The sequence below is a fragment of the Corticium candelabrum genome, chromosome 2 (genome assembly GCF_963422355.1).
Source record: "Corticium candelabrum chromosome 2, ooCorCand1.1, whole genome shotgun sequence".
Lineage (NCBI taxonomy): Eukaryota > Metazoa > Porifera > Homoscleromorpha > Homosclerophorida > Plakinidae > Corticium > Corticium candelabrum.
Window position 1 is genome coordinate 8,328,559 of NC_085086.1, and position 25,416 is coordinate 8,353,974.

The 25,416-nt window shown below is 44.6% G+C and overlaps 1 protein-coding gene across 1 annotated transcript in view; it reads right to left on the reverse strand.

The window, feature by feature from the left end:
- Window positions 1-25,416, reverse strand: part of LOC134176263 (microtubule-actin cross-linking factor 1-like) — a 79,124-nt gene that overhangs the window by 19,384 nt on the left and 34,324 nt on the right. Inside the window, exons 26-44 of the mRNA XM_062642941.1 lie at window positions 22,635-22,853; window positions 20,752-20,916; window positions 19,791-20,120; window positions 18,898-19,143; window positions 16,835-17,002; window positions 15,027-15,182; window positions 14,210-14,407; window positions 10,898-11,401; window positions 10,250-10,372; window positions 8,063-8,389; window positions 7,507-7,668; window positions 7,336-7,437; window positions 4,032-4,220; window positions 3,200-3,310; window positions 3,110-3,136; window positions 2,776-2,889; window positions 2,609-2,719; window positions 639-1,004; window positions 1-64 (exon numbers count right to left, since the gene is read on the reverse strand). The exon at window positions 1-64 is cut by the window's left edge and continues 113 nt beyond it. Coding sequence (XP_062498925.1) covers window positions 1-64; window positions 639-1,004; window positions 2,609-2,719; window positions 2,776-2,889; window positions 3,110-3,136; window positions 3,200-3,310; window positions 4,032-4,220; window positions 7,336-7,437; window positions 7,507-7,668; window positions 8,063-8,389; window positions 10,250-10,372; window positions 10,898-11,401; window positions 14,210-14,407; window positions 15,027-15,182; window positions 16,835-17,002; window positions 18,898-19,143; window positions 19,791-20,120; window positions 20,752-20,916; window positions 22,635-22,853 — 3,682 coding nt within the window. The remainder of the gene's footprint in view (window positions 65-638; window positions 1,005-2,608; window positions 2,720-2,775; window positions 2,890-3,109; window positions 3,137-3,199; window positions 3,311-4,031; window positions 4,221-7,335; window positions 7,438-7,506; window positions 7,669-8,062; window positions 8,390-10,249; window positions 10,373-10,897; window positions 11,402-14,209; window positions 14,408-15,026; window positions 15,183-16,834; window positions 17,003-18,897; window positions 19,144-19,790; window positions 20,121-20,751; window positions 20,917-22,634; window positions 22,854-25,416) is intronic.

Here is a 25,416-nt window from a genome sequence, read left to right on the forward strand (position 1 = left end):
TCTCGAATGCAGTCACAGCTGATGGTGAGATTGATAGTAGATGAGAATATCGTTTGCCTTCCAACTGGAGGACACAAAAGTTGTTCATCAATAAGTAAGAGACTGTATGTAGAGTAACTGGTAATAGAAAACGGAATGAACACATGCACACAAACAAACACAAACACAAACACACAAAAAAACACAGAGAGAGACCTTGACAGACAAACAGACAGACAGACAGACAGACAGACAGACAGACAGACAGACAAAAACAAACAGACACACATTGACAGAGAGATAAACACACAAACAGACAGACAAACAAACAGACAGACAAACAAACAGACAGACCGCAGTTTAGACAGAAAGAAACAGAGAGGCAAACAGACAGACAGACAGAGAGACAGACGGACAGACAAACACACAGATGGACGAACGGGTGGACGAACAGATGGATGGACAGTCACACATACACACACACACAAACACAAACATGAACACACACACACACACACACACACACACACACACACACACACACACAAACAAACACACACGCACGCACGTGCACACACACACACACACACAAACAAACACACACGCACGCACGTGCACACACACACACACACACACACACAAACACAAAACATTCCTACCTTCCTCCTTACTCTCTCCACACTCACTCCTAACGTGTTCACTCGATCTCGTAGCTTCCTGTCCGCCTGCACTTCGATCTCACTTCTCAAGCAAAGCCTTCCCACCGTCTCCCTCACAGTCTCAAATCTTCTCTGCTGATTCGATATCTGGCTGTGTACTCTCTGTGTCGCTCTCGACATGCTGCCAGTGCTACGAGACTTGTCAATCAATTCCTCAGCATCATGAACCCATTGCTCAATTTCAGCTAGATGAGTGTGCACACGTGATACAGACGCAAGCATTGATGCAAGATCTCGACGTCGAACATCGACAGCAGCGTACACTGTATTGAAACGATGTTGAAGATCGATGGAGACTGGTTCTCTCTGTGTGTAGGAAAATAACATCAGAGTGAATTCATACCTTTTCAATATTGAATTGAAAATACGAGAGAGTATTGTAGTGTTGTAGTGTAGTTGTGACTAGGCTGGTTTAGTCAGTGTTTACAGGCTGGAAGTTCTTACAGCCAGAAATGACCGAGTTGTACATGTGAAGGTTGTGTTGTAGAAGTTACATTACAGTAGACTATTGACAATTGTATTGGAGAGATGCATCTCACAATATAGTAGACTATTGTATTGAAGGGATGCATATCACAATACATTAGACTATTGTATTAGAGGGATGCATCACACAATACACTAGACTATTTGTATTAGAGGGATGCATCTCACATATATTAGACTATTGCATTGAAGGGATGCATCTCACTATACACTAGACTATTGTATTACAGGACAATACATTAGACTATCAGGGAGAGCGGTAGCACTCCCTACGTAGGGATGAAAAGAATCTAAAATGGCGGGCCATACAAAAGTATCCAAACGCATCCGAACCGGATCTCTCAGAACTAATCACAGAGATCTCGGACCCACGTAGTGCTCAACTTCAAACGTTCCTAATGGTAGTCAGACTATCACCACTGACACTACGCGCCTCAGAAGCCAGCTATCGGCAAGTAAAAAACCGGATTTATTCTTTCACATTTCACATTTCACTTTTGTCAGCCAGTCTAGCGCCTCACTCGAAGCAGCTACAACGACGAGAGTCACACCAAACGGTTCGCTCTTGTCCAAAGAATTGCACTGAACCAACAGCTAGAAATGTGCAAAGTCACCTTGTATCAGGCAACTGCTGCCATGCAGTTCCATGTACTGCTTCCCACAAGGCCATGTTGTTCTGGTCATGTGTGTACATGTGACTACCGTTTGGAAGCCTAGCTGCTACTTCCACCTGCTGCTACATGCTGCTTACAGTTGCATGTAGTTGAACATGTACAGTACCACTATGTTCAACGGCGCGGCGTCCTGTCTGACTTTCTGTGCATGTAAGCGCACATCTCTACCGTGGAACCCTAGGTAATGGGAGTTGTTTATAGATGCAATCAGTGTTATTACGTACATCCGTCAGCTGCTACATACTTCCATGTATGCTGAGCGTAACGTGAGAGTTGTCTAGAGATGCAATCAAAGATTGAAATCCCGGCTGAGCTGCACACGTTTACTAGGACTGTCATCTCCATTTCAAACTACACAAGTCTAAAAACATTTTGAGAAAATGATGGGTATGTAGGCATGGGTATGTACTTATGTCATTTATGCCCATCTCCTACATCACAATGTTTTTTACCTATATCGCTTGCAGCAGTTGTGAATGTGATGTCCGAGATGGGCATAAATGACATAAGTACATACCCATCCCTACATACCCATCATTTTCTCAAAATGTTTTTGGACTTTTGTATTGGAGGGATGCATCTCACAATACATTAGACTATTGTATTGGAGGGGGATGCATCTCACAATACCTTAGAATATTGTACTGGAGAGATGCATGTCACAATACATTATCCACTAAGAGGGATACAGTTCTCAATATAACAGACTCACAATACAAGATCAAGCATTCATAACCAACTTGCTCTCACCATTGCAGCTGATACTGGACTTGCAAAACTGTCAATAGAACTGACAGACGAACTTACAGACGAAGTTGGTTGAACCAACGATTTATATCGGTTCAACTCACTACAGTGACTCTACAGTACAACACAAATCAGTATAATCAACAAACACAATACACACACTCAAATACCTCAAACATCTCCAAATGCTTCTGCAAAGCATCGATGTCTGACACCGGAGGCGAATCCCGACCGAGATCGGCTTCGACGACATCTAGAACTCCTGGCAGGTTTTCAAGTTTTGGCTACAAAAAATAAAATGCAACACAGTCAGTACACTTGATCGTAGAACACACACACACACACACACACACACACACACACACACACACACACACACACACACACACACACACGCACGCATGCACGCAGGCAGGCAGGCAGGCAGTCAGACAGACAGACAGACAGACAGACAGACAGACAGACAGACAGACAGACAGACACACACACACCACGACTTCTTACTCGCGGTGGAAGGGTGTAGTCTGGTTCCTAGAAAGACATCCGATCAGTAATCTGTTCAGAGTGGCGTGCTATGTTAGAGTGTCATCTTACTGTGTATTCCATCATGACAAGTTGGTCCTTTTGAGGACTGGGTGACTCGACGATGTCGACTAGAGGTCCGAGATTGGCTGTGATGAGTGAGAGTGTTTGCTTGCTGCAAACCTGGAGAGAAACCCATCACCAAATGATACATAAGTTACTATCTTAACTACCTGTCCATCTCATGCAATGCATCCTTACAGACATTCATCTAAAACAAGTTTGTATGCTCAGTTGATTGATTTGTTTGCTTACCATCAGTATGTTTGATTACTTGTCTGTGTGTCTGCTTACTTTACTTCTGCAATTAACTGTTACATTTACAGTTTGGGAGAGAATAAAACAATGTCTGAGTGTCTGGCTGTCTACTGTCTGCCCGCGTCTACAAGTATGTCAATCTGTCTGTCTACAAGTACGTCTATATGTCCGTCTGTTTGCCTGTCTACAAATATATCTATCTGTCTGTCTACATGTATGTCAATCTGTCTGTTTCTGTGTCTCACAATACGTTTGTCACCGTTTCTGTCTGTCTCACTGTTTGTCTGTCTGTCTGTGTACAAGTACATCCTCAGTCTGTCTGTCTGTCTACAAGTATGTCATTCTGTCTGTCTGTCTGTCTGTCTGTTTCTGTGTCACCATCTCTGTTGGCCTTGTTTCTGTCCTACCTGTCTGTCTGCATGCCTGTCTGTCTGGCTGTCTGTCTGGCTGTCTGTCTGTCTGTCTGTCTGTCTGTCTTTCTCTTTGCAAGTAGGTCTGTATGCATACTTGACTGCCCGTATCAATACATTGCAACATTTTTCCACAAATCAAACTCGCCAAACATCAACTAAACAAAACATCTTACCTCCACTGGATCAGCTTTCCACTGCTCAAACAAATCTTTCAGCTTATTGTAACAATGGGTCAGCTGACCGAGCGCTCTCTGCAACGTGTTAACCGCCGGCCTGCCAGTCAGCGAGCTCTCTAACAGAAGACGACCGGTCGTTTCCGTCTTCTCTAGCAAACCACCACACTCATTCATCTTCGCCACCAGCTGTAATGCACCACTCAATCAACAATCTCAGTGGCGAATAGCCACAGCAAAGCAAGCGCATCACAACAACTCATAACAACAATAACATAAAAATGATAATAAAATAAGAAAATAACTAATTAAATGATAAATAGAACTAAAACGTTATCTTACAGTCATGGCCCTGGCTTTAGTAGTTAGGGACAATGACTACCATAATTTACTGTTCGTTTGTCTGTCTGCCTGCTTGTCTGTCTGTCTGTCTGTCTGTCTGTCTTTCTGTCTGTCTGTCTGTCTGCCTGTCTTTCTGTCTGTCTGTCTAATTCAAACCCCAGTGACGACAGTAAATTATGAAACTTGTCCATCTTTCTTTCTCATGTTTCTCTAGCTTTGTCCATGAAACTATGACTAGTTTCAGTCGATGAGAAGTTTCTGTGATCCGGTAAACGGTTCATTGACAATAACGTTCAGCGCTTTCCTGTGGTCATTGATATCCACTAGTCAGAGTTCGCGGTCACCGTAATGCCTGCAATCTATATCGAATTGGCTAGTCATTGATGGCAGTGTGGACTACACAGAAACATGTTCCCTACTGGGCTCACATGCGGGGTTGGTAGGCACCCAGATGGGGTAAAGACCCCACTTGAACATCATGGAGGGGCATAACGACACATAAACAATAAACAAAAAATTAACATTATCTTACAAAATTTGTAGCCTTGTCTCCAGACTCTCTCGTACTTGTCTTGTCTGGTGCCAGTGTACCAATTCCAAGAGTCTGGTATCATCCAACTAATTCCTGTCTTCTCTTCTTACTAAATGTAAGTGTCACCCCAACCTCATCAACTGTCCTGTGTGTTACTAACCAATCAGCCTAAATACTAATTAGGTTAATTAAAGTCGCAGCACGTGAGGTGCTTTGTCTGTGCTCTGTTTACATCGCCTACCAGTAGTTCACTTTCCAAAACTTGCTGACGATTCAAGCATGTTGAGAAGGTAAGTATGTCTAGGAAGGTCAGGATCTGGTGTAGGCTTGTATGCTTGAGGGCCACAATAGAAGCAGTGCTAGACTGCCTTGTAGCTGTCTGACTGCGTGTGTGTGTGTGTGTGTGTGTGTGTGTGTGTGTGTGTGTGTGTGTGTGTGTGTGTGTGTGTGTGTGTGTGTTTGTGTGTGTGTGTGTTTGTGTGTGTGTGTGTGTGTGTGTGTGTGTGTGGTATGTGTGTGTGTGTGTGTGGTGTGTGTGTCTGTGCGTGCATGCGTGCGTGCATGTGTGTGTGTGTGTGTGTGTGTGTGTGTGTGTGTGTGTGTGTGTGTGTGTGTGTGTTTCTGTCTGTCTGCCTGTGTGTGTGTCTGTCTGTCTGCCTGTGTTTGTACATTCACACGTGCTATTTCCAGTCTGGCAATCAGCTTTCTTCCACGAAGATTCTCTATTCTATAGCTGGTGTAGGCGTGTACGCCTAAGAGCTACAACAGGCTCATGTTAGACGCTAGACAAATACATCTCTCAGTGAAAAATCGTACTAGAGGGTTGCAGTTGACCGTCCGGCAGCCGTCACACATGAAAACATCTTGCAGAGTAGTATTAAAAAAAGTTGTTGTCAAGTTGATTTGACGACTAATACAGGTTTTACACTAGACGATTAGACTCCAGCCAAACTGGCCAGTGCTAATTTGGCCCAACGTAAACAACATTGGCTCAAGCTAAGTGTATTTAGGCCGTGTTTCCACTAGCTGCACCTTAAACTAGTTTAGCTTAAATGGGTTTAAGAACTAAACCAGTTCAAGAAAGCGACTGTTTCCACTAGAAACTTGCACATCCGGGATGTGCAAAACAAACCGTCTAGAAATGCCTTATTTTGAAGTATTGGGCTACTTTGTCGCCGAGTCAGAGCAACTGTTGGTTTTCACTGATTCAGCATCTGCTAGTAGGAATTTGCATGACGATGACCAAAGACACCGTCTTGTCTCTCTCCGTAGCTACTGATTTCTCCCCTTGTTAACGACCCTTACATCTTTTAAGGCAATCCTATCCCAGCAAAATAGTCAATATCATCAAAACGACATTGTCAGAAGCCATCTAAACAAGTGCGCTACTGTCACGTGACAGTTAAACCTAAACCACTTTGCTAAACCAACTTCGAAGTAGGTTTAAGAAATAGCTTTAGGGTTAACATATAACTGGTTTAGTGCAGGTGGAAACAGGTCAATTCTTAAAGCAGTTTAGCTTAAACCACTTGGTAAACTGGCTTAGGCACTAGTGGAAACGCGCCCATAGCCCGTACTAAATTAGCCTGAGCTAAACCCTAGAGCCAGGCTTGAGCTAAACCTAACCATGTGTTACACATTTTCATGTTACTGGGCAACAATACATAAAGTATATTACACTCTGCCTATTCCCGTATTTCTCGTCCCGTATTCGTAACCTTGAAGACTTTGATGAACATGTCAAGGAATCTTTTAAAAAGGTTTTGCACCGGAATCGACAAAACGAGATTAGAAGCAAAAACAGAAACGTCTTCTTCCTGTGCTCGTGCAAAGAATACCAAACGCACCACCACACCTAGTTAGCCGGATAGTCTAAACACGCCATCAATCATGCCAAACTAGCATGGACCACACTCGAGCCAATTTGGCTTGAGTCAAATCGTCTAGTGTAAAGCCGGTATAACCTACTGAGTTTGTGTGACGACCAGCTGAGCCTTAGAGGTTGTCATCCTGACGACTAAGTCACTCAAGTTGTAGTGGCCCCCCAAAAAATTGTTTTTATGCTGTAGAGTAGAACAGGTCAGACTGAGAGTGAGACATTCAGTCTTGAGATTTTGTTAACTTGCCAGACAATCAGAATTATTATTGATATCAATAAATATATGTAAAGTCCTACACTCTTTGACAACCAAAACTTTTTTGTAAGGTTGCCATGACAATGACGTCTGCCATAAAATATAGAACACACAGTAGCTCGTAATTTCTGTTCAAGATGGCTCATTTTTTCTGTCATTGCATGCATTTTTTGCTATAGAATGGAGAGTCTGTGTGGAAGAAAATAATTTTGTACAAAGTGTGATAACCCTGAACAAGCCAAATGTAAATCATAGAAAAAACGTATCACAAGTATAAGCGACGTCACAAACTAACCCGCTCCTCGTCCGACTGAGAACTTGTCCCTCGAATCTTCGTCTCCAGATTGACCATCATCTGATGAAGGTTCTTCACATCAGCGTAGAACTCTCCCAACATCTAGTCGATCAGATTACAACAAAAGGTAAACATTAACATAACAGACGACGAATAGGAATGATGGCTAACTGCATAGGTGTTTTCTAGATCCGTTCGTCTATCATTGAGTGCGTGTCGCATCGCTTCCCATCGACTGTTGAGACTCTCCAATTGCGGACGCTGGAACTCGTTGGCGGTTTCGTTGACCATCGCGATATCCGACTGGCAGGTGAGCACCTTACTGTAGATATTCTGGAATGGTGAGACATAAAGAAAGTGAGCTGGCGTGACGTCATATTCAGGAAAGTTATAACAATGGCAATTTATATTCAATTTTGTTTTTATTTTAAGTACTTTGAATGCATACGATTAATGTAATTCATGAAATTGCGTTGCTGGATGTGTCGTTTGGAATGTACAGTGTCAACCGCTCCGCAGTCTGACAGACTAATGAACCTGGATAGACTCTTGTGACACAGACAGACAGACCGACATACAGACAAACAGAGACACAGACAGACAGACAGACAGACAGACAGACAGACAGACACACACACACACACACACACACACACACACACACACACGAAAACATCAAAATACACTCCATCTCACCACCACATCACATCACATCACATCATCTAACCTTGTAAACAATCAACTGATTCTGTACCATTGCCAGTTCGCAACCCTTATGAACGGCCGTCGCTAAAAACTCTTCCGCGTTTTTCAGCAGTACCAACAGCTTGCTCATCGTCTCTCGCCAGTTCTGACCGCGACGTCTCATGCTGGCAACACGCGTGTGCTTCGCTGTTGCTCTCGATTTGAGAGAAGAATACGAGTCATTGAGTTCATTGAGATGAGAGCGAGAAGCTGAAGATTGGTAGTTTGACCAACTCGTGTCGAGTTCAAGTGATAGTTTACAAAGGTTGCCGAGGTCCTCACCTCGAGTTTCGATCTGTTCTACAAGCTCCTATGCGACAAATATTGTGTGCATTAGAGATGCATCTTTGTAATACAATAGTCTAATGTACTGCAAGATGCATGTCTCCTAGTGTACTGTGAGATGCATCTCTCTAATACAATAGTCTAATGTATTGCAAGATGCATCTCTCCAATACAATAGTCTAGTCATTTGTGAGATGCATCCTTACAATCCAATAGTCTAGTATATTGTGAGATGCATTCCTCCTATACAATAATCTAGTGTATTGTGAGATGCATCCCTCCAATACAATAATCTAGTGTATTGTGAGATGCATCCCTCCAATACAATAATCTAGTGTATTGTGAGATGCAGCGCTCCAATACAATAACTAGTCTAGTCTATTGAGAGATGCACAACACCAATACGAACTACAAGATATTGAGAGATCCATCCATCCAATACAATATCTAAGGAACCGTCTCCAATTGTCGAATATTTTCCAAAATCCGAACAACGTTCGTTTCTGGGTGGGTGGGGTAGGCCGCTGTTCGTATTTGAAAGGTTCGATGTGTGATCAATGTCACAGACGAGGCAGACCAGTCACAGCTTTGATTTAGAGCTGTCCCGCCGCTTTCTACCAGACACACCGTATTCCAGCAAGCATACGTACTGTACACCAAAGTGGCACTGACCACGACCAGTTTGCTGGGCTCGCGAGGCGATTGCAACACGTGGCATTCTTCCGTGTCCGTGTCAGTTCCACGACTCTCGTGCATGCCATGCAGGCGACTCTCTTTGGAAAAGTAAAGCAGAAGGAACCATTTTTCCAGAACGTTGCAAGTGATGACTCTGCATACTATGTGACCGTGGAAGCCTTACAGCAGTTGTCGACGCGATCTGATAGAAAGCTCTTTCTAGCTGAGGCGCAAGAGAAGTGGAAGAAGACTTACAAAGAAGACACCAAGGCTAGAGGCCCTCTTTTAGAGACTGTAAGAGAGCGGTTATCTAATACCCCATTCACACGAGCTCTCCTAACCGAGCCAGCGCGGACTGGCACGGGTCAGCACTGAATGAAATCGCCGTGCGAATGTGGACCAAGCCATGCTGAGCCTTGCCAAGCCGTGCCGAGCTGTGCTGGCCTGGCCCACCACAACTTGCCGTGCCAGCACGGGTTGGCCCGGGTTAGTGCAGCTTCAAATCGTCGTGAAAATGCGAGCCAAGCCAGGTTGACGGCCACGCATGCTCACTAGATATGAAAATGGCATGGTCAGAGCAGGAAACCCTGCACCTCATTGAATTGTGGGGTAAGGACAGCATCCAGCTTCAAATTAGACTGCTCTATCGTCAGCAAAAAGTAAGCGCGTGCAACTTGCTCCGTATTCCTAGTAGCGCGAGTGTCTCGACAACAGCATAGCTAGCGTGCGCACCAAGGAACACGCCTACTATAGCAGCTGGCTTGCTTTTCTCTACACGTCGTGTGAACAAGAGCTGGCTCGCTTTACTAGCTCGGGCTGGCTTGGCTTGGCTCGGCCCAGTTTGCAACTGTGCTCGTGTGAATGGTGTTTAAGTCTAGAGCCAGTACTCTGCCTTCTTTTGTCATCAAGGCAACAGGGGATGCCAGTGAACGAGGATTCGCTCAAGTCTCAGCAAACGAGGCTCACCATTCGAGGCTCGCCGTTTCTTTCCAGCTTGTCTACGTGTAATAGGCCATGTGTTACACATAAGTATCGAAAGGCTACCAAATATGCAAATGAAAATCAAAAGAATTGTGTTCGTATTAGGGGAGGGTGGGTGGGTCACGGACAATACGAACGTTGTTTGGATTTTGGAAAACATTCGACAATTGGAGACGGCCCCTAATGTACTGAGTGATGCACTTGTCCAATACATAAAGAAACGACGAACCTGTAAAACACGAAGCTCCTCGTCAACACTTGTCCTGTCGTCCTGTGGTGGATCTTCACGTTCAATTGCATTCTCAGCCTCTTCAAGCCATGCACCAAATGCATTCAAAGACACATCAAATTCCTACATAATAATTGCAATTAAATATTAAACAATAAAATACAAAAAATTGAAGACAAAAGATCTAACGTGAAGACCAAAAATTGCATGATTTACACAGGCAGACGGTCAGACGGGTGGACAAATGGACTGACAAACAGACTGACAGACAAACATAGACAAACACAAACAACAAACAGACAGATGGAGAGACAAACAGACAGTCAAACAGTCGAAAAGACAAACAAAGACTCAGACAGACAGACAGACCAACAGATGAACAGACAGACAGACAGAGAGACAAACAAAGATACAGATAGACATACAAGCAAACAGATGAACACAGATAGACAAACAAATGGAAAAACAAACAAACAGTTGGACGGACAGACAGACAGACAGACAGACAGACACACACAAATAGACAGACAGACAGACAGACAGACAACCACACAGACAGACAAACATAAACAGACATAAACCACAACAACAACCATCATGCTACCATGTGACGAACATTTACATCCAACTAACAGCCACACAGGTTACCTTTCTCTGCCTGATCTGATCTTGCAGCTCTCCCAATCTCTCCTCCACCGCCGCCCACGCGTTACTCAACGTCAACATCTGCACCTTCAACAGAGCAACGGCCGATGTATCACCAGAAGCCTCCACCAACTGCTCAGCAAACTCGACAATCTGCTGACGAACTTTCGCATGCTCTTGAACGTCATCAACAATCTCGGCCAGCACCTCCTCAATCTTCTCCCCCAACTGCAGTCCTTGTAACGTCTTGTCCATCGAGCTGATGTACTCATTGAGACACTCAATGTCGGCATAAAATCCCGTCACCTGCTCCTGTGTGGCTTCCATCTCGTTGAGCCGTTCGGGTGCGAGACTACAGATGACCTCCCAACGTTCCATCACCTGCTCAATGTCTTGCTCAATGGTACGGCCGTTGTCTGATCCTGAGGATTCGTGTATGGCTTGCTCTCCTAGATCGTTGAGTTGGTCAATTTCGTGATGATGATCGGCGACTTGTTCTTGTATTGCCTTCAGAAAAGAAATGAGACGTCATTCGTATGACATGGGAAGGTGATTATAAAGTTGGTGCTAGTGAACTCTCAATGAGATGTGTATCACTGGCGTGTGCAAACAAGAGTGTCTTTCAAGTTGGCTAAATCTTGACAGGGTAGTCTGTCCATCTGTCAGTCTGTCTGTCTGTCAGCCCATCTGTCCACCTCTCTGACTCTCTGTCCATCTGTCAGCCCATCTGTCCATCTGTCCGTCCGTCTGTTTATCTGTCTGTCTGTCAGCCCATCTGTCTGTCAGTTTGTCCATCCGTCTGTCTGTCCGTTTGTCCATCCGTCTGTCTGTCTGTTTGTCCATCCGTCTGTCTGTCCGTCTGTCTGTCTGTCTGTCTGTAGCTGGTTGAGTTGGTCAATCTCGTGATGATGTTCGGCGACTTGTTCTTGTATTGCCTTCAGAAAGAGATATGAAATGTGATGTCGGTCGTATGACATGCAAAGGTGATTGTAAAGTTTGTGTTGGTTAAATTTTGATGTGATTTCTACCTGTGTGAGTGTGAACATATGGGATCCTTGTATGTCTTCTCAAATGTCTGTTTGTCTGTCAGTCTGTGCATCCATCTGTCTGTCTGTCTGTCTGTCTGTCTGTCTGTCTGTCTTTCTCATATATTTTGATAAATGAATGCTATTACAACCAAAACTACTTAAAATGTTTCAGATACACAATAGGGTCAAATACATGTCACAAACTGTCTGTCCATCTGTCGGTCCATTTGTTTGTCTGTCCATCTGTCCATTCATTTGTCTGTCTATCCGTCCGTCTGTCTGTCTGTCTGTCTGTCTGTCTGTCTGTCTGTCTGTCTGTCCACCTGTCTGTTTGTCTGTATGTCCATCTGTCTGCCAGTCTGTCTATCCAATTGTCTATCTGTCTGTCCATCTGTCTGCCTGTCCATCTGTCTGCCTGTCTATCTGTCTATCTGCCTGTCCATTTGTCTGTTTGTCCATCTGTCTGCCTGTTCACATGTCTGCCTGTCCATCTGCCTGTCCATCTGTTTGTCTGTCTGTCTCTGTCCATCAGTCCGTCTGTCTGTCCACATGTCTGTTTGTCTGTATGTCCATCTGTCTGCTAGTCTGTCTGTCCATTTGTCTATCTGTCTGTCCATCTGTCTGTCTGTCCATCTGTCTGCCTGTCCATCTGTCTGTCCATTTGTCTGTTTGTCCATCTGTCTGCTTGTTCACATGTCTGCCTGTCCATCAGTCTATCTGGCTGTCCATATGTCTGTCTATCTGTCCATCAGTCTGTCTGTCTGTCCACCTGTCTGTTTGTCTGTATGTCCATCTGCCTACCAGTCTGTCTGTCCATTTGTCTATCTGTCTGTCCATCTGTCCATCTGTTTGTCTGTCCATCTGTCTGCCTGTCTGTCCATCTGTCTGTCTGTCCATCTGTCTGCCTGTCTATCTGTCTATCTGCCTGTCCATTTGTCTGTTTGTCCATCTGTCTGCCTGTTCACATGTCTGCCTGTCCATCAGTCTATCTGGCTGTCCATATGTCTGTCTATCTGTCCATCAGTCCGTCTGTCTGTCCACCTGTCTGTTTGTCTGTATGTCCATCTGCCTACCAGTCTGTCTGTCCATTTGTCTATCTGTCTGTCCATCTGTCTGTCTGTCCATCTGTTTGTCTGTCCATCTGTCTGCCTGTCTGTCCATCTGTCTGCCTGTCTGTCCATCTGCCTGCTTGTCTAACTGTCTATCTGCCTGTCCATTTGTCTGTTTGTCCATCAGTCTGCCTGTTCACATGTCTGCCTGTCAATCAGTCTATCTGCTTGTCCATCTGTCTGTCTGTCTATCTGTCCATCAGTCTGTCTGTCTGTCCACCTGTCTGTTTGTCTGTATGTCCATCTGTCTGCCAGTCTGTTTGTCCATCTGTTTGTCTGTCCATCAGTCTGCCTGTCTGTCCATCTGTCTGCCTGTCTATCTGTCTATCTGCCTGTCCATTTGTCTGTTTGTCCATCTGTCTGCCTGTTCACATGTCTGCCTGTCCATCAGTCTATCTGCCTGTCCATCTGTCTGTCAGTCTATCTGTCCATCAGTCTGTCTGTCTGTCTGTCTCTCCACCTGTCTGTTTGTCTGTATGTCCATCTGTCTGCCAGTCTGTCTGTCCATTTGTCTATCTGTCTGTCCATCTGTCATCTGTCTGTCTGTCTGCCTGTCTGTCCATATGTCTATTTGCCTGTCCATTTGTCTGTTTGTCCATCTGTCTGCGTGTTCACATGTCTGCCTGTCCATCAGTCTCTCTGCCTGTCCATCTTTCTGTCTGTATATCAGTCCATCAGTCCGTCTGTCTGCCTGTCTGCCTGTCTGTCTGCCTGTCTGTCTGTCTGCCTGTCCACCTGTCCGTTTGTCTGTATGTCCATCTGTCTGCCAGTCTGTCTGTCTGTCTGTCTGTCTGTCTGTCTGTCCATCTGTCTGCTATCTATCTGTCTATTTGCCTGTCCATTTGTCTGTTTGTCCATCTGTCTGCCTGTGCACATGTCTGCCTGTCTATCAGTCTATCTGCCTGTCCCTCTGTCTCTGTCCATCTGTCTGCCTGTCTGTCCATCTGTCTGCCTGTCTATCTGCCTGTCCACTTGTCTGTTTGTCCATCTGTCTGCCTTTTCACATGTCTGCCTGTCCATCAGTCTATCTACCTGTCCATCAGTCTGTCTGTATGTCTGTCCATCCATTTGTCTGTCTACCTGTATCTACATTCACCAATCACCATTTCACATACAACTGCCAGGCGTCAAGACACACAACCAGAACTACATGCATTTGTGTTACACCTATTCATTACCCGATAAAGTTCACATTTCTCTTGAATGACATCCAAATCAGCATTCAACAAAGCAGGCGTCAAAAGCTGTTCCTCCAACGGTCCAAGCCAGCTGTAGACCACAAGACATGTGGCAGCAAACTTACTGTGGGCTTGACTGCTCCCACCCACCTTGATCTTCATACCAGCCATGTCCAATTGGGACTGTCTTAGACGCATCTGTCAGTAACAGCAATGAACATGTAAGGACAATTTTCAGTGTACAGTATGCTGAAGCTTGTAAGGCAAACATAAAATTATAGCAATAGAAGAGACAGACAGGGATAAATGGAGACAGACCAAGACAGAGACAGACAGACCAACAGAGACATAAACATGGACGGACAGATAAACAGACAAATGGACAAACAAACAAATGAACAGACCGATGAACAAACTGATGGATGGACGGACAGACAGACAGACAGATGGACAAACAGACAGACAGATGGACAGACAGATGAACAAACAGATGGACAGACAGACAGACAGATAGACGAATGGACAAAGAGACAGACAGACAAAGACAGACAGAGAGACAGACAGACAGACAGAAAGACAGGCAAACAGACAGACAGACAGGCAGACAAACAGACAACTAACTAACTAACTAACAAACCAGGATACATACAAACAACACAATGAGAACAAAACTGCACACTGAACCAACAGCTGACAACCACAAAATACAGACAACAGCCTAAAACAGACAGAAAAGACCAAGAAACAACAAAGACACACAAACAGCATCTAAACAAATCAACCCAGACGAATAAATTTGCAAATAAATTTTTGCTACTTTTGATTCCGCTGTCGTCCACTGACGATTCAGTACGGCCAGGTCTTTCGTCAAACTCGCAGAACTCGCGTCCATACAGTCGGCCAAGAAGAGAGCACAACTGTCATTCAAACGATGATAATCTTCACGTTTCATCTCAAACTCGGCAGCCAGTTCCTAACGAATAAACAAGAACGTCATGTATCTGTGATCTGTTATGCTTGCAAGGTTTGAAGAGCCGGGGAAACACATACAGCAGTCTTGCATTGATACAGTATCAGAGTTCTCATTAGTTTGACCAGATCATGTCTGCTAATGTTCACGTAAGAGAGGTATGCAGGGTTCTAGCCAGATTTTCAGCAAAGCGTGGCGGTAAGGTAGGGCTTCCTAAAAGAGGCGTGGTCTTTTGTAAGGAATGTGTTTTCATGTGGTTATGGTTTGTCGAATCAGGAGTGTTCCCAGGATTTTTGGAAGGTAAGGCGGATATAACCACGCCCACCTTAAATCTTGGCCCCGCCCATTCCAATTTTTATGGTCAACCCACAAAGCTTTGATGCAGGTTTCCTTACACTGACATGCCACAAACTGTTGTCACAAAATGCAAACCATGGTGTGTTATGCTTTGATTTGCGTGACACAAGGAAATAAATTAGCATACAGTACAAACCTGTGTTCACACTAGACTGGGTTTGATTACCTGGTTTGTCAACCTAGCACGCTATAGTGATCCATTGTTTGAGCAGGAATCCCTAGACATGGCGTATGACAACAGAGTTAGAATACTCCGCATGACAAACGACACAACAGTTCGGTACTCTGAGCTAGCACTGCGATATCGACGAAACAACGTCTTCTGTCATCTTGCATGGGCGAGATTCTTGCTGTTGACGCCCTGTGTCTAGCAGCATCCACCACAGTAAGACAATGATTTCCACTGCTACTCTCGCAACTATGCACTAGGCAGACTGCTACTCTGGTTACTAGGTGCTAAACAGCTAGGAATGTTTGATAGCTCCAATCCAGACTCAAGTAACCACAAAGCTACCTTTGCAAGTATGGTTTGCAAACCCAGAGGAAACCAGCATTCCATGGGGTAGGTGCAATGTTTAACACTAACTCTATTATGATAACAAGCTCAAACCAGGCTTGCAAAGCATAGTGTGAACACACCTAGTAAATAGCACTCCGAGGTCATAATTAGCACTCTCTGTCTGTTTCTTATCCTTGTAGTAGTGAACACAACCACTAATTCCTACTGGAATGTTTGTTCACATAGCCTGGCGATCAATTCCAAGGGGTGGCGAGTATCTCATTTTAAGAAGTAAAGCCTGGAAGACTGCCACCCCTTAGTATGCCTGGCTACAACCCTGGGTATGTGATATAATGTCACCTTTGTGTTTGGCATTACTGTAGAATAAATGAAAACAAGTACACATAAACACAGATGAACACATGCAGGTTGCACCTAAAAATGAATGCATGCACCACAGATGCACACGCACACGCACACGCACACACACACACACACACACACACACACACACACACACACACACACACACGTCCACACATACACACACTTGCAAATATGCAATCATGCGCATGCACACACTCACACATGCATGCGCACGCACACACTCACACAAACAGACACATGCATGCATGCATGCACGCACTCGTGCACACACACACACACACACACACACACACACACACACACACCTCAACACATCAGCCACATCAACCAAACACAACCTACATTTCAACACAACTTCACACAAATCCCAACCAAACATTCAACAAGAGACAACACCATACGTACAACTCACCCGATGAGACTCTTTCTGAGCAAGCAACTGCTCCCTGTTGATATCCTCTACGCGTTCCATCATCGTCTGGTCAACCTTCAGCATCCAGAACTGCAAGTCCTGCATCATAATGAACAAATCGCGCAGCCTCTGCATGCCGACTTCGAGCGAGCGCTGCCTCTCAGCGACCTGAACGAGATGCAAAGAGAAAAGTCAAAAACCCACTATAGATCACACTTAACTTATTACAAATATTGATATCAACAAATAAGCAATTGATACAATTTCTTTTCAGCTTTTCTCAAATACTCCCACCCAACTGTTTGCATATCATCCCACACTAGTGTTAACAGCAAAACGGCGGGTGCTCTAAATCGAGAGTTCACATGCACAGATGTGGTCTCGATGTCGTAATCTTGTGGATGTGAGAGCATTATATACGTGTCATTTCCTTTCACTATTCAGGTTTCTGAGAGTTCGTCTACCACATGTCTGCAACCTGTTACTGGCCGTCTATGCCCAAGACTATGACGGACTTCTTCTATATCTAGTCTCTGCCCCTGAAGAAACATGCAACGAACGACACCTTGGATGATTTACTAGTTTATTATGTAATTTAATATTTTATTAATTTTACTCCTAATTTTAAATTAATTGTACCCCTTCAAAACAGGCAGATGGGAAGATGAACAGACAGGTAGATGGATGGACTGACAGACAGACACAGACAGACAGACAGACAGATAGACAGATGAACGGATGGACGAACGAACGAACAGAGAAACATACTGACAGACAATCTGACACATACAGACAGAAAGACAAACACAGACAGACAGACAGACAGACGGATGGACAGATAGACAGACACATACAGACATACAAACAGACAGACAGACAGACAAACAAACAGACCGACAGACAGACAGACAAACGGACAGAGAAACATAATGACAGACGAATAGACAGACAGATAAACAGACAGATAGACAGACAGACAGATGGACAGACAGACACTTACAGACAGACAGACAAACCGACACATACAGACAGAAAGACAACACAGACAGACAGACAGACAGATGGATGGACAGATAGACAGACACATACAGACAGACAGAAAACCAGACAGATAGACAGACAGGCAAACCGACAGACAGACGGACGGACAGAAAAACATACAGACAAACAAATAGACAGACGAATGGACAGACAGATAGACAGACAGACAGACAGACGGACAGACAGACAGACACATACAGACTGACACATAGACAGACAGACAAACCGACACATACAGACAGAAAAGCAAATACAGACGGACAGACAGACAGACGGACGGATGAATGGACAGACAGACAGACGGACGGATGAATGGACAGACACATACATACAGACAGACCGACACATACAGACGGACAGACAGACACATACAGACGGACAGACAGACAAACAGAAAACGGGACAGACAGAAAACCAGACAGACAGACAGACAGAAACCGGGACAGACAGAAAACCAGACAGACAGACACACAGACCGACAGACAGACAGAGAAACATACACAGACGAATGGACAGACAGATAAACAGACAGTTAGATAGACAGACAGACACATAGACAGACAGACAAACCGACACATACAGACAGAAAGACAAACACAGACAGACAGACGAACAGACAGACAAACAAACAGTTAAGTCTGTAAGTCTGCGGAGAAACCCTGCATTCTACAAACACACTGACAGAATGACATTCTATATGTAAATGCATATTTTTGTACATAGTCATCTAAGCCAGCCACTAGCATGCGTCAAACGGCGAGCAAACAGTACCATTCAATCAATTTCAAATTCCCACTAAAATTTCCCATCGTCGTCGAGACTAATTGCCGAAAGAGTTACGAAGAGGTGACCAACAACGAATGGCAGTAAACCCATGTTGTTTTCATTGAACTAGAACCTACAAAACATGATGGGATGCAACTGTTGCGAAAAACTTTCCAACCCAGATCCTTCCTTTGCTTCTTGTCTATAGCCCCTTACAGTCACCACACGACTGACTACTTTCTACTTGATAAACCCACCTTGTCTCCGATGTCTCTATATCTCAGTTTCAGTTCTCTCAACGTCACTTGCAAGTCGGAAATTTCCTCGTTGTCGCTTTCGCTTGACTGTGAATGCTCTCCCTCTGAGCTGTCGTCGCTTGATGAGTCATTGCCATCGTCATCGTTGTCTCCTCGTCCACGTCTAGACGATTTAAGAAGGGGACGTGAGAGGTGGAAGATCCGGATTAGATTGTTCTGATGATCGCCAACGGAATCGTGCAGTTTCTATAAGAAAATCAAAAAATAAACAAACGAGAGAAACATTGGCTAGAAATATAAATAATTAAATTTCAATTGTGTGTGTGTGTGTGTGCATGCGTGAACTTTTAAAAGTCTGTCTGCCTGCGTCTGTCTGTCTGTCTGTGTTTATCTGTCTGCCTGTCTGCCTCTGAGTCTGGGTCTGTCTGTCTGTCTGCCTCTGAGTCTGGGTCTGTCTGTCTGTCTGTCTGTGTTGGTCTGACTGTCTGTCTGTCTGTCAATACATATATTTTCAAACATTGAACTATTATACACCATCTAAGCAAAGCAACTAAATACTACTGTCTGTCTGTCTGTCTCTGTGTCTGTCTGTCTGTGTTGGCCTGACTGCCTGTCTGTCTGTGTTGGTCTGTCCGTCTGTCTGTCTTTATCTGTCTGTCTTTCCGTCTGTTTGTGATTATCTGTCTGTCTGTCTGTCTGTTCATCTGTCCGTCCGTCTGTTTCTGTCTGTCTGTCCATCTGTTTGTCTGTCTGTCCATCTGTTTGTCTGTCTGTGTCTGTCTCTGTCTGTCTGTGTCTGTCTCTGTCTGTCTGTCATCTCTCTGTCTGTCTGTCTGTCATCTGTTTGTCTGTCTGTCTGTCACATGAACATGTGTACTCAATCGTGGCCTTACTCTGTGCTTGTCTAGCTGGTCTGCTAACACTTCCAGATCACCAGCCGGCTTCCCTTGTGCCTCCAGTTGACTATCCGTGTCATCCAACCACACAACAAATGTCTCAATCAATTGTTGTAGCTCGCTGGCAACCTCAGCAGTTCTTTCCAACACGCCAATCTTTGTCACCACTTCTTGTTCGACAGCTCCAAAGCTTTGACTCACTGTCGCCACAGCAAAGACGACGTTCTCGGTATCACTTGATGACGTCTGTGAGGCTGTCAAGCTGTGAGTAGAAGCACTGATGATATCAAGAGACGACTGCTTGAGAGTCAGGTCGGTGTGACATTTCTAATGTAAACAGAATTGCTACATCGAATTTCTATATACAAATACACACATGCACACACACAAGTGCACGTGCGCACGCGCGCACACACACACACACACACACACACACACACACACACACACACACACACACCAGACAGACAGACAGACAGACAGACAGACAGACAGACAGACAGACTGACTGACAGACAGACAGAGAGACAGAGAGACAAGCAGAGAGACAGGGAAACAGACAGACACAGACAGACAGAGAGACAAAAAGAAAGACAGACAGAGAAACAGAGAACCAGACAGACACACACACAAACAAACAAACAAACACAGACAGACAGACACACAAACAAACAAACACACACACACACACCCCACAGACAGACAGACAGACAGACAGACTGACAGACAGAGAGACAGAGAGACAAGCAGAGAGACGGGGAAACAGACAGACACAGACAGACAGAGAGACAAAAAGAGAGACAGACAGAGAAACAGAGAACCAGACAGACAGACACAGACAGACAGACAAACACACAAACAAACAAACACGCATGCATGCGTGCACACACACACACACACACACACACACACACACACACACACACACACACACACACACACTGAGAACGAAACTTGCCTTCAAATTATCGAGCATCGTCTGCATCTCTGCGATTCCCTCCCCAATCACATGCCTCACATGCTGTGTCTCTACCCACACATGTACACCATCCAGCCACTCTTGTAAGTCATCTACAGCTGCTACAACATCCTGGAGCGTCTCCAACTGCATAGGCTCTGGTACCTAATTAATAAATAAATAAATTATGAAAACACAAAGTAGATATTGCATGAAGAGGATGTAGACAAATCAACAACAGACAAACAGTGAGACAAACAAATAACAAATAGACAGACACACAACAGACAAACAACAGTCAGACAATAGATAAACAGCAGACTGAGAAAAAGGCAACAGACAAATGACAAATATATATACAAACACACAGACAGACAAACAACAGACAGACAAACAAACAACAGACAGACAGACAGACAAACAAACGAACAAACAGACAAACAACAGACAGACAGACAGACAAACAAACGAACAAACAGACAAACAGACACACAAACAACCAAACAGACAGACAGACAACCAGACTGACAGACAGACAAGAGACAGACAAACAGACAATAGACAGAGAACACGCAGATAGACAAGAGACAGACAATAGAGAAACAGGCAGACAGACAGACAGACAGATAGACAGACAGACAGACAGACAGACAGACAACAGACAGACAGACAACAGACAGAGACAGCAGAGACAGACAAAAACAGACCGACAAACAGACAGACAATAGACAAACAAACAGACAACAAACAGACAAACAAATAGACAGATAAACAGACAGACAGACAGACAGACAACAAACAGACAGACAGACAGACAGCACTCAGACAACAAGCTAACAAACAGACACACGGACAGACAGACAACAAACAGAGACAGCAGAGACAGACAAAAACAGACAGACAACAAACAGAGACAGCAGAGACAGACAAAAACAGACAGACAACAAACAGAGACAGCAGAAACAGACAAAAACAGACAGACAGACAGACAACAGACAGACAAACAGACAACAAACAGACAGATAAACAGACAGACAGACAGACAGATAAATAGATAGACAGACAGACAACAGACAAGAAGACAGACAGACAACAAACAGACAAAGACAGATAGAGAGACAGACAGACAGCAGACAGACAGACAGCAGACAGACAGACAGCAGACAGACAACAGACAGACAGACAACAGACAGACAGACAGACAGACAGCACTCAGATAACAAGCTAACAAACAGACACGCACACAGACAGACAGATAAATAGAGAGACAGACAAACAACAGACAAGAAGACAGACAGTCAACAAACAGACAAAGACAGACAGAGACAGACAGACAGCAGACAGACAGACAGACAGCACTCAGACAACAAGCTAACAAACAGACACACAGACAGACAGACAACAGACAGAGACAGCAGAGACAGACAGACAGACAGACAGACAAAGAGACAGACAAAAAGACAGACAATAAACAAACAAAAAGACAACAACAGACAGACAGACAGATAAATAGATAGACAGACAGACAACACACAGACAAAGACAGATAGAGAGACAGACAGACAGCAGGCAGACAGACAGACGGCAGACAGACCACAGATAAGCAGACAGACAGACAAAAGACAGACAGACAGACAACTGACAGACAGACAAACAAACAGACAGACAGGCACACAGACACACAGACAAATTGTTATATTTGAACTCTTACTCTACCAACAACAATCGCTAACTTTACGTATGTACAACAATGCAGACAGACAGACAGACAACAGACTTACAGACAACAGACAGACAACCTGCCAGACAGACACACAACCAAACGGACAAACAGCCAGACAGGCAACCAACAGACAGGCACACAGACAAACACATGTACTCACCAGCTCTCCAGCACCCTGAAGAATGCTCGTCTGCAGTTCTGCCTGCCGACCGGCACATCGCTGCTTGACGTCTTCGAAAAACTTCTGCAAATAATCGGCCTCTTGAGCAAGCATCGCTGCCTCCTCGTTGCTGTGATCTCCAGACGTCGAGATGGAGTGAGCCGAGTCAACAATTGACTCGACACTCAAGCGACGACTTGCCAAGTCACGAAGTAGATTCTAGACAAAGAGATCTTACACAACAGGAATAGAGAAATGCAAAGCGTAACGAAAGTACAGCAGAACAATAAAATAAAGAATAGCATGAAATAAATGAAATAAATATTATAGTCAACTAGCCCTATGGGCAGTAAGAATTGCACTAGCACCTAGATGGCAGCTACCTCCAGGAAGAAAACGCAAAAATTAACTTTTGCAAGTCGTCCATATTTGGCACATCCACTTGTCTTACTGTAAGTCTATTGCACACTAGGCAGCCCAATTATCACTCTAAGCATTCCTTGTTGTTGTTCAGAGTTGCTCCATCTCACAATCTCACTAGAGAGGGCCACGTGTTATAGAGACAAAATCTACATGCACGTATGCACACACACACACACACACGCACACACACACACACACACACACACACACACACACACACACACACACACACACACACACACACATACTCACACACACACTCACACTCACACACACACACACGCACACAAATGTTCTTGAGTCTGAGTCTGTCTCCTAGCATCCCACTACCTACGCTAAACGTCATGTAGCAAAGACGACGCACCGGCTTACTCCGACTGCAGCGGGCATAGCTGGCAAACGCACGTCACATCCGCATACTCGGTTAGTTGAAAAAACAAACTCCGGCGCATCTCATTTCAGACTTCCAAAGTCTCATTTCTGGCCGTCGGAGGCAGTCCAGGCAAAATCCGACTTGACCGGACCGCCGTTTCGCGACGATCGGAGACCAGCATCACGTTGATTGTCACGTTACAGACATCCAGACAGATGGAATATTATAGAATAGGATAATAAATAAAAATTAAAAAATTAAAAATTTAAAAAATGTGTTAACGACAATGTCTACCACTTCATGGTTGGGGGTTCATACCCCAGCGATGACAGTAAATTATGAAACTTGTCTGTCTTCCATTCACATGTTTCTCTAGCTTCATCCATAAGACTATGACTTGTTTCAGTTGGGGAGTTTCTGTGGTCTGGCGAGCAGTCAGTTGACAATGACGTTCAGGGCTTTCCTGATGGTCATTGATATCTACTAAGCATGCTGTCCCAAGTCCGTGGTTACTATAATGCCTGCAATCTATATCAAATTGGCTAGTCTTTGACCACCTTGTGGACTACACGGAAACATCTACCCTGCTGGACTCACATGCAGGGTTGGTGGGCGACGAGATCGGGGTAAAGACGCCACTTGCCCATTATGGAGGGGCATAACAACACATTAACAATAAATAAATAATAATAATGGATACAGTCATCCCTACTGCTGGGAAGATAGATGCCAAACGTCCTAACATCTGTTTGAGAAATAAGAAGACAAACACTTGTCTTCTTATTGACATCAGCTGTCCTGCTGATGGTACTGTAACATCGCCAGGAAACAGGTCGAGAAGTTGACGAAATACAGTGACTAGCGGGTGGAGGTAAGCCGCATGTGGCAGTGTCAGAAACTGGTTGTTTCAGTGGTGTTTGGAGCGTTAGGCACAGTGCAAGCGGGTATTGCACGGTGGCTGGACATTATTCCAGGTCATCAACTACCTGCAGCACTAGTCTAGCGTAGCCAGACTCCTTTCCACTGCGCCCGGCAAAATGGGGTCTGGTGAACGGCCTTTGATGTCACTGTGTGCCGCGTAGCCAAAAATTGGCTATCTAAAGACCGGAGTTAGTTTCTTAAACGTTTCACTAAAAACCAGATTGGTATGCAAGCAGTGCAATCCTATCTCATTAGCTTCTCTTGTTTCGTAGAGAACAACTTGAAGACTACCTAGAGTCGTTGCTGTTTGTGAAATGTGCATGTCTACAGCAACAATTAATTAAACGCGGGCACGGGAACGTTGACGTCGACAGGCTAGGCTTCCATCTACTACGCAATCTGTCATGATCGATGTCGTACTTGCGCTTGCTTCACAACGAAAACTGAATGCGAGCGTACTCAATGTAAAGCAATGCACAAAACACGTGAGATGATTAGCCAAACACAGAAAGACGACTCATCTTGTTTCGCGTCAGGTCCAAGCCCTTCAATTCCAGGACCAGATATCACTCACTCTGGACAGTCTGCGGTCGCTTTGGACGTCAAAACAGCAAACAGCATCGAGTACGTTCGCATCCATTCAGTGCGTTTGAATTCAGTCGCTGTTGTGACCCAAGCGCACAACGCTAGACACAACATTTAATTGCTGTTGTAGACATGCAGATTTCACAAACAGCAATGACTCTAGCTGTAGCCTTCAAGTTGTTCTCTACAAAACAAGTAGCTAATGAGATAGGATTGCACTGCTTGCATACCAGTCTGGTCTTTAGTGAAGCATTTAAGAAACTAAATCCGGTCTTTAGATAGCCAATTTCTGGCTACACGGCACACAGCGACATCAAAGCCTGTTCACCAGACCCCATTTCGCCGGGTGCGGTAGAAAGGGGTCTGGCTACGCAAGACTACCGCAGCACTTACAGGAAAGCAGAGTTTCTTGGATTCAGTCAGATCCAACATAACATCATGTCTTCTGTCTAGACAGCCATGTTGGTCTAAGCACCTCTG